Genomic DNA, 11,115 nt, shown 5'->3' with positions numbered 1-11,115 from the left:
CGACGAAGGTGCTATGAAGTATATGAAAGACATCAAGTGGTGCAGGAACTGTACCTACATCTCCTTCTTTGTTACCTGAATCTTAAATTTAAGTGATGGTTCTGATCTGTATGACTATAGAAGACACCTGATAGGGTTTCCATAATGTATCTTGTGTTTCATGTTAAGTAGGATTCTTTTCATGTTAATCATGTGGATAGATGATTTAAAGCATTGTGTCTATTTAAAGCACGTTGCACTTTTCAGCACTTCTGTCTATTAAATATATTATGCACATCCAAGCTATTTAAAGAAAATAGGTAAATTTGGTACCAACTTTGTGTCGGAAGATGACTACATGAATTATGATTTTCCAAGATATTTAGTTCATGATGTCTTGATTTCATGTTTTTAAGCTCGGGTAGCATTCCCACCTGCATATGCTTACCTTTTTATTTTCTTTTTCATCTATTAGAATAGTCTAAGACCATTTGTGCACTTATACATGCTTTGGTTTTAAGCAATTGTGATTGTTTGTAGAGGTTATTAACTTGGATTCTATAATCATGCAAGCTGATGTTTGATTTATAGATCATATAAATCCATTTGGTATAACTTGGTGAGGATAACTTCCATCTGCAATTCGGCACTTAGTCTGCATCTGCTGAATTAGCTCTTAACCCTAGTTAAGAAGATGAGTTGTTTCCGTGAGCTGACGGGGATCTGAATTGCAGAAGAAGCTGATGTGGTTAGATTGGATTTTGGTTAAGTGGTTTATATTTACTGTCGGAGAAACTGAGGTGTTGTTGGTGAGATGAATTGGATGGTTTGCTGGGAAATTATTAAAGGCTACAGGAAGATGTTGTGGTATTAAGTATTGCAGCAGGAGTTTTGAAATTGAAGTCATGTTAATGAAGATATTGAGGCCATGAAATCAGTTGTGGTGGTTGCTTTTGAGTGTGAGATTGAATGGTTTGAGCTGAGAATTACATTGCAGCTGCAGACTAAGTGCCCTGTTGACGAGCTATATGGCTTGAGGCAGAGCTGAAGGAGATGGTTGTGCAAGAAGGGTTGAGCAAACTGTGAGTCTGATGAGCTGAATGGGTAGATATGAGATGCAACAAATGGAGCTACTGCCACATTTGTAGAGGGAGGCCAATGTCTGCGTTTTACGATTTATATGATATTTCTTTGGTCATGTTCAAAGAATCTATCATTTTCTTTTCTTTCGTTGCGCAACATATTTTCGTACAAGATGATTTGAAGTTAGCTAGGTAATGCATTTGGAATGGCAGGTTAACTTGAATGAATGTAAATGTCTTGCAGCTTAATGTGAATGTAAAATACTTTCGGCAATTTGGTTTCAGCTATAATTTTTTTTCTCAAAATAGTTTTATGCACACAACTTCTAATAAGAGTTGTGTTCCATATTTGAACTACACAAACCAAAGGTTGTGAAAGCATGTCTTTACGACATAACTAGGTATTGTCCATCATAGTTCTACAACTCTAACAAGTGTCGTGCAAATCTTATTCATAATAGTAATAAGATTTGCTACATATTTCTACAATACACATCCTAGGTTTCCTAAGATAGTCCTTCAACTTATACAAGTGTTGTGTTACATATTTCTACGATATGCATCCTTTGTTGTGTAAAATAGTCCTACAACACAAGCAAGAGTTGTGTTAGGCTTTCAAGAAAAAATCGAAAGAGAATCACAACTTTGGCAAAATATTGTCGAACCATGAATCACATCACCCTTTACAATTCTTAGTCAAGCATTGTAGAAAATCTTGGACTTTCTACAATACCCCCCTTCCACAATGCATAAAATGGAGTTGTCGTAGGGGTACTACAACTCTAATTTGTAATCGTCAATGATGATTTTTCCCGTAGTGCTTGTTTCAGGTGTGCTCCCTTTGTTTTGGAGTTTTTCTTTGTGTTGTTAGCTTTTTGGAGTTTTTCTTTGTGTTGGTAGCTTTTCTGGCTTCCTTTTTTTCTTTTTGGTCGTGAGTGTCAGGGATCATATTTCATATACTCTGATTTTTCATCTATAAAATGTTTAATTTATCGATCAAAATAAATAAATAAAAAGCAATCCTCCATGGTGCCTGCATGCCATAGCTTCATAACAGACTTTTGTTGAGAAATTGTCTCCAAAGAGTTTAACTTCATCCTCACCTTCTGCCAGCAAAGGAACTGTTCCCAAGTCTCTTCGTAAAAAATCCCACTCCAACTGTTTATTGGCATTTAAAGTATGTTTGAACACACCAACCTAGCTGCTTTCGTGAATCATATCAGCCACAGTCAGGTTTATTATGACAAGCTTTGAATATAACTGGAAAGAAATCTTTAAATTATGCAAAGCTTGTTTATTATGACAAACTTTGCATAAGAAGATATTATTTCTCAAACTTTCTGAATATTCCGGTTACAAATGAAGTTCTTTCTCTGCTTTATATTTTAATTTGCATTACGGAGGAAACTAATCTGTATATTTATCCCAAGCTATAAGAGTTTTTCCAAATGCATCCGAATTAGTAGATTTGGACTCATTTCTTGGATTCTTGCGGCATGTATTTTTGAACTGACTTCATATATCACCCCTTATCACAACATGGTTTCCTAATATCAATCTTAAACTTGGCTCCTAGTCATTTTTGGTCCCCATGGCATGCACTGTAGCAACCACATAAGAGCAACTGTAGTGGTGCGATCAAAACCAAAGATCAAAGATAAAAAAAAAGACCAAAATTTGGGTTTAGTCCGTGTTGTGACGCAACGGTACATGATTAAAATTTCGTCAGGCGGACTTTAAAAGTCCGCCCCATTTTTTTTTTTTGTAAAATTTCATCAGGCGGACTTTAAAAGTCCGCCCCATTTTTTGTAAATTTCATCAGGCAGACTTTAAAAGTCCGCCCCATTAAAATTTCATCAGGCGGACTTTAAAAGTCCGCCCCATTCTTTGTAAATTTTAACAGGCGGACTTTAAAAGTCCGCCTCATTCTTTTTTTTTTTATTTAATTAAAATTTCATCGGGCGTAATTTAAATCTCCGCCCGTTAACAAGCGTACTTTAAATTTACGCCCAGCAACAAGCGTACTTTAAATTTACGCCCGACTATATTAGAATTTGGGATTTGGTCGCGATCATATTTGGTCTGGAATTTGATCTTTGGTTGGGATTTGATCTTTACTCCGTCCCACTGTGTTACGATCTCATCCCAAATTTTTGATTATACTCGCCCACTGTGGATGCTCTTAGGAGATCAATAAATAGAGATTTTACAGAATAGGAAACAGACTAAAAGAAAGGAAAGATAAGAAATTTCGTGTAACAAAATATTTTGACAAAACAATTTAACAAAATTTCTAAACCATAAGATGTAATCAATCCATCGGTTGACAATATCAGGTGAAGTGGCACCTAACTACTCTTATTCCTTGTTTGGTTGTATGCTTACCAGGACTTACGAAACACTATTCTTTTGTTTTTTTTGGAAACTATGTGATTTTAATGATCTCATCTTGGTGACCATCAAGCTCATCACCGTGATCAATTTTTTCTCTAAAGTATAAAATCCATTTCTTTGAATTTCTACATAAAAATCCATTTATCGTCACAGTTTTATTATTGTCCTATTCTACTGGATTTGAATGTCTTCTCCATTGTTACCACCACCAACAGTTTCTCCCACTTGATCATCAGTACTAACACATAACCGACATCAACCTTTTTTTAGAAATGTTAATTAATTAAAAAAAGCAAGATGATGGAGATGGTATGAATTGTATTAAGGGGATCATAAGAACAAGGTAACTACTGCAATCATAATCATAAGAACAGTGTGTACACATAGATCTCACTATCGGACACGTGTATACAGAAAGGTACGTGGAAAGCATGCAAGCCAAGACATCAAAACACGATGCGTCGCGAAGCACCAAATAAACCCCTAGGAGTTGCTTTATCTCATCCCAGAAGAGGAGCTAAGATCAACGGTGGAGAGAAAGTCAGTTGACACGGACTGACAGGGGCAGAAGACACTTGTCTGACACGAGCAGACCCCTCAACCACCCGCATTAAACACTCTGCTCAGTGCACGTGTCGACCGACCTATGGAACGAGCGAAGATGCCTCCGCGGGATCGAGGGGGAAACGCAGACCTCTGCGTGATGGACACAAGACACTAGAAGATAAGGTTCCAACGGTCTTCAGAGATGGGTCCCACGCTCCTACCTTATAAATACCCAATCTCCACAAAGGGGGAAGGGGATCGAAAAAACATCAGGAGAGAGAGAGAGAGAGAATAACAAAGGTAAGGAATCCCATAGGGGAGAGAAATATGTAAACCCCAAGTCATTCAACTATTCGTGTAACCGTGAATAATATAGTAGAACAACAAACCCCGTGGATGTAGGCCTTAGTGCTGAACCACGTAAACCTTGGTCTTATTTACATTTCAGCACTTTACATTCATCTAGTTCCGCATGCATTTGCTTATATATGTTGCTTTCCTTTTATATTTGTACCCCATGCATAATCGCTACGCACGGGGAAGTTGGAGGAGGCCATGATAAACCCGTGGGTTTTGAGCCAATGAACCCACATCAGGGTATCACCATCGTAATCTCTTTAGACTTTAACAATTGATTGCGGGCACGCAGACCCCGCGTAGTTCGTGTGTCCACAAACAGGGTTTCTCGGTGTGGTAATAATAGCAATGTTTCTTCTACTGATAATAAAATCAAGAACAGTCATTTTGTTCCCCAAATATGATCATGCCTGATTTTGAGTGGGTTTAAGCGGGTATTTTTCAAATCTGAAAATGGTGAATCATCGTCATGCCTGATTTTGAGTGGGTATATTGATCAGCTTGTGATGGAAAGAAATCTCTTCAGTTCTGCAACATTTTGATGATCAATATATTTTTCAAAGAAAATAATCTTACAACGAAGAAAAGAATAAAAGGAATCATCGGCACATGAAAAGTTCAGATCTCTATCGATCTAAAAGAAAATAGTTGGAGCTTCAATCCATTCATCTGTGAAAGAAGATTTTAACAACCAAAAAAACCTCAGCGCAATCTACTACGTCAATCAAAATAAAAAAGCAGAATCATTATGGTTATGCCAAAGAAGCCAAACACAACATGGAGCCTGCTAAACTGCCAGGTAAGCAACGATATAAGCCATCAGATATAAGTAATCCAACGACTGGTAGGATTTGTAAAAAGCTTTTGTTAAAATGTTTTGTTAAGGGATCCTGACCCATTAGATAAAAAGAATTAAATGAAAGGGAGATTTCGTAATTTCCGTCTCTCTGGTCCCTCTCTAAATTGGAAGTAGCAATTGAAAAGTATATATATATATATATATTTGGTTTCTAATGCAGTTCTGTTGTTGGTGCAAGTGTCTTTTGCAGTGAGCAAGCTAAGGGTGATGTGTACGTATCTTTCTTTTACAGGGATATGTAAGTTAATGCAGATTGTACGTAATCTGCAGCCGCCAATAACAGGGGAAAATGACAACCCAAAATTTCTAATTCGCCACATCCGTTTGATATCATACGTTCTCTAGCGTAGAACCGAAATCTTAAACGGGTTTATAAGGTTGCATATAAAAGCCATCTCCTTTATGGCTCGGCAGTTGCAGGTGTGGGTTAAGTGTGGATCCCACCCCCTCCTTCACAGTCACAAAATCGGGATGGCCCGTGAGATTCAACCCGCGGGACATCAATCATTTCCATATAAAATGCTCACATTTGACTCGAGAAACCGATTTTAATAAATTGTCCCTTTCTGTTTTTGTCGAACTTTAATTAAGTACCCTTAGTAATTCCGTAAGGGCCAGTGTTTTCGTTGACCAAGTCAATATGTTTAATCTAGCAAAAAGAATTCTCCCCCTCCCCCCAAAATCTTTTGCAATGTTTTTCGGATTCATTGAGCCTGGTTCAAGATGGTTACATCGTATTCCATATTAGATGACTCACTGTTCACAAATGTCTTGGTGTTTTGGGTTGGTGAAAAACAACTTTCTATAACACTTTTCAGATTCCTGGATCTCAATTCCAAGTAGCTACTTTATTATTCAGGTTCGTGAGTCTAGTTCAGCATCATTACGCCGCTTTAAGAACGCCTCCCACCATGAAGATTGGGTAATTGAGTTCAAATCAACCAAGTTAGAGGTTCTTTAGGATTTTTTCTATGTGACATAACTGCCACCTAGCACTTAATTGGCCGTTAGCCGGATTAAAATGTTCACGATGGGCCCTTTATTAAAGTTGAAAACAAAGGGAGCACTTTGTCAATTACAAGTTATGAATTGGGGTACTTCATCTAATTCACCTAGATATATTACATTTGCTAGCAATCATGGATGAAATAATTGAGAGAAACCAGCAAAAAGCTAATGATACCAATTGATGCATGAAAATATGTGCTGTACATGGAACAGTAAGGGAGCTGCAGAATGGCAGCATATAAACTGGCTTTTTATTTTGGAATTAGCTACGATCTTTTATATGATGAAATTCCCCGTAAATGTCGTCCAATTATAACATCTGGAAGTCAGGTTTAGAGTTCAGAGTGGCATGGTTCCGGGAGCCGATGAATTCCACAAGATTATTGAACAATCGAGCCAAAATTATGAACTTGTTACGGTGGGTTAACAATATAATCGATTAAATGGTTAGTATTGTCTTGTTTTGTATGGATTTGTCTTCCCCCTGGACTTGGGATATGTACCCCTGTAGCAGTCATGGAATTCGCCTTCCAATAGGCTAATTAAGGTTTCACGGTGGCGGATGCGATTCGCTAACTCGCCTAATTTTCTTGCTATGATGAATGTTGTCCTTGTCTAAACAGAAAACATACATGTCGCAGTTATCCACCGGTGCACCATGTTGAGTACACACTTCACACAAATTTTGGTGTAGACATTCAATATAAGAGTGGTAAAAAACTTGAATTCACATGTAATTGTAATATCAATTTTGTACAAGATTATCATGTCTACCTATCTTATTAATGTATATATATATATTATGATTAGTTAACAATCCATATGTGAATTTTAGTGAAAAATTGATGAGTGAATTTGGCTGTCAATGAAAAATTTTGGAACGTTGGAGGAAACTAAATCATAGCATTAATTGTTCGTTATCGTTAGATTTTGATGGCAATTCACAATTTAGAAATATCCACTTATTCCAACGAATCTGTTTTTATTGAAGGGTATCCGATCTTGATTCAGAAAATGAAGAATAGCATTGTGGACTTGGGGAAGATACGATGTTTTATTCCAATATAAATTAAGAGGACAAACAAAATAATCGCCGAATTTGGACTCTGGTTAAAGTTGAAATTCTCTCTATGCTTTCTGTTTAGTTTGCATTATGGAGGTAAGTAATCAGAATATCCCAAGCAATTAGAGTTCTTACAATTCTTTCTTTCTTTTTTTGTGATCGACAAAATATATATATATTTATGAAATAAAAAGAAAATACACAAAAAGGAACAATCAATCACTGTGACCTGTAAGCAAGTCCCAGTGCAATCCAACACAAATTATAAAGTTCTTCATTCTCTAACCAGTTCCTCCCACCTGAATACAAGGTCTTCAAATCCCACTCCATTCAGCACTTTCCAAGGCTGAGCCCAATATAAGATGTCAGCTTTTATATCTAATATGACGTTGTGTATGAGTTCTTACAAAATGCATCCAAATTACTAGAATTTTGACTCATTTCCTTGGCTTATTCCGGCGTATATTTAGCGTTTGATTTATGTTCGGATAGCCTTTGTAAAGTCGCTGTACCTGTAATTTTCTAACGGACTTCTTCTATCACCCTTCATCACAACATGGGTTCCTAATATCAATCTTGAACTTGTCCCTAGCCTTTTTAGTCATTTTTGGTCCCCCATGGCGTGCACTGTAGCAACCATCTAGTTTAATAGATCAGTAGATAGAGATTTTACTAAATAGGAAATAGACTAAAAGTAAGGAAAGACAAGCAAATTTGATAAAAAGAATGAAATGAAAACGAGATTTCAATATTCCAGTATCTCTAGTCTCTCTCTAAATTGGAAGAAGAAATTGAAAACGATATATATATATGTATATATTTGGTTTCTAATGCGGAATTCTGTCGTTGCTGTAAGTGTCTTTTGCAGTGAGTAAGCCAAGGCTGATGGGTACGTGTCTTTCTTTTACAGATATCTCTGAAACACGGTAAGTTAATTTATGCAGATTGTACGCAATCTGCAGCCGCCAATAACAGGGGAAAATGATAACCCAGTATTTCTTAATTCCCAAAATCCGTTTGCTATCATATGTTCTCTTGTGTGGAACTGAAATTTTAACCCGCCGGATTGGGGCATCCCTAGATTAATTAGGGTATACAAATTTTATGTGGACTTTTTGTAGGGTTAAGGGGTATCCAAACATGATAAATTTAGCTTAATACCCTCCTCAAACCAATCCACCAGCCTTCCCAACCTAACATCCATTACTTCTTATCTTCAATCGTTCTTTTCTTCTTCTCCATCATTTTGTCTCAAGAAAAAATCGTCGATTAAAAAGTATGCCCTTGCTTTTATCAAGTTCAAAGGAATCTATTTTTCTTCCCGACCTAACACCGTTGCTTTATTTTGTTGTTCGATTGTCAAAATACGATATGAAAAATTGAAATTGTTGATTTGCATTATATAATCGTCAGGATATTTCTTCATCTACCTTGACGACTTTTGAAGTAACGACTTTTCATTTCTGAAAATATATTCACGGTGTTTGTCACGGTATTTATCATTATGATCGTCATGTTTTAAGAACTTGACCGTTTCCCACCCACAACTACCATAAAACAATTTTTCTATGCACATTTTTTTTTCTATTAGTTGGAATGGTTGGGGAAGCTATATACCTTAACGACCAATATCGATCAATGACAGCTAAAATCAACCTTAGCACTGGGGAAACCATATAACTTAGTGTTGGGGAAACTATATAACTTAGTGTTGGTCGTCGCTTTGTGCAACTTATGGTTGGGGAGACTATATATGGTCGGGAAACTATATACCTTAGTGTTGGTCGTCACTTTGTGCAACTTATGGTTGGGGAGACTATATATGATCGGGGAAACTATATACCTTAGTGTTGGTCGTTACTTTGTGCAATATCGAATATAACGACCAATGACTGTTATAACCAACCTTTCTTTGTATAAGGTTTTTAGTCGTCAGTGTTTGCATTCTTGACCTTGACGACTAAAGATTAGTCAGTAGGTTATAGAATTAATACCTTGCTGGCTAGAAAAGGTCGTGATCTTTTAGTTTGGTCGAGCATCCCGACTTTTCATACCGTGATTTCTGAAAGTGTTGATTTATGTAGTTTGGAGAATGAGGTCAATAAGAAGTTTTACAATCCTCTTTTTAGAAGTGTTTGGCTAGTGTGATTTTATTTCCGTTACAAATAAAAATCTCAAAACAATTTATTTTTTCTCGAAAATCACCCACGTAATCTATGGGTTCAATCTACATAAAACATAATTTTAGAATTTTAATCAACCTAAACAAATTTATTAGTGTTAATTAAGCAAGGGAAAATTAGTCATTTTTGAAAATATGTGACTAAGGGACATCGGGTTTTACTTCATAATGATCTTATTTTGTCTTATTAAGTATGCCTAGTTAATCTAAGTATATCCCAATTTCGCGAGTAAATTTTAAATGGGTTTATAAGGTTGCATATACATGTCTAGTTTTTATGTATGCACGGACTAGACAGGACCCAGAGAAATAGATATAGGGAAATATAATAAAACGCACCCATTTGAGAAACCGATTTAATAAATTCCTCCCGTTTTTTTTAACTTTAATGAAGTGCACGTACGGTTGGTAATTCTCCCTAGGCCAGTGTTGATCATTTTTTCGTTGACCAAGTCAATATTATTACGCGGGTATACCTTACAGCATCTCCAACAAAAGGTTATAATTTTGATAGGCAAATTTTCAGATCCTGCCACTAAAGTTTCAAATATATCAGATGTGTAACTCCCAATACATATTAATTATTAACAAAAACATTAAATTTTAAAGAGTCTAGTTTCTCGTTGATAACAAAATTCATAATTATAACGGGTTGTTCCATCTTAAATGGCTACATATCTTTAGATTTTAGATGGACAATCAACCTAGAGGTACCATTCCTGAGAGGGTCAGCAGAAAATCGATTGTTCCGTACTCCATAGGAGGTAGTAATGGTACCTGCACATACGCAAACTCGAGTTAAATATGAATTTCTCAACCAAATCACGACAATGGTACATAATGTAACTTAAAGTCAATGTGGAGTTCAAAACTATACCACTTAAAACAGAAAGCATAAATATAGCAACCCATAGTTTAAACTTCATACATGCACGCGCACAAACATAAAACATAAATTAAGGTTTATGTTGGTAATCATCATCATCCCATTATGTACACCCCGCGAAATGGTCATACGAGAAGGGATCTTGAATCTGGATTCAAGTACCCTACAAAGTTCATTGAACCCTTCTCCTTCAACCACTCTAAATGGCTTCTCATCTAAAATCACAAATAAAATCACTTCCTTTGTACATGCATCTTGACTAAAAGTTACCGCAACCAATTTTCCTTCCTCTCCTAGCCTGGCCGGTTGAAAATCAAGAGTTTGCTGTCCTTTTTCCTCCTTAGGCTTCTTCTTACGTATCTTCAAATGATTATTCATAACACATGTCCCATGCTTGACACCCTGAGATGCAATCTCTGCCTTACAATGGCAACATTTTGCATATTTCGAAGGCGGGCGTTCCATATCAAAGTGGTTCCACACATCAAATGTACGTTTCTTTCCCTGTGGTTCTGTCACTTTTGTGTCATCTTCAGTTGCATCTTCAGGGGTTTTACGCTTATTGCTATGTGTTCCTGTCACTTATATGCCGGCTTCAGTTGCATCTCCATCTGCACTAGCATCTCCAGATCCACTAGGCTCTCCAGCTGCACTAGCATCTTTAGCAGCACTTGCACCTCCAGCTGAACTTGCATTAGGTGGAGGTCGAGGTCGAGGTGGCCGCTTATTAGAAGAAACAGAGGAAGTAGGTGTTGAACT

At 36.7% G+C, this 11,115-nt stretch overlaps 1 protein-coding gene across 1 annotated transcript; it reads right to left on the bottom strand.

The window, feature by feature from the left end:
* Positions 1–10,169: 10,169 nt before the first annotated feature.
* On the bottom strand, positions 10,170–10,821 carry LOC113311202. The gene is made up of 2 exons (XM_026560048.1): positions 10,519–10,821; positions 10,170–10,247 (listed from the first exon to the last, which is right to left on the bottom strand). Exons 1-2 carry the CDS (start codon positions 10,819–10,821, stop codon positions 10,170–10,172), a joined length of 381 nt encoding a protein of 126 aa, XP_026415833.1.
* Between the last annotated feature and the right edge of the window lie 294 nt (positions 10,822–11,115).

This window comes from Papaver somniferum, chromosome 9 (assembly GCF_003573695.1).
Source record: "Papaver somniferum cultivar HN1 chromosome 9, ASM357369v1, whole genome shotgun sequence".
NCBI classification, from domain to species: Eukaryota; Viridiplantae; Streptophyta; class Magnoliopsida; order Ranunculales; family Papaveraceae; genus Papaver; species Papaver somniferum.
This window is presented reverse-complemented; position numbering and strand designations above follow the sequence as displayed.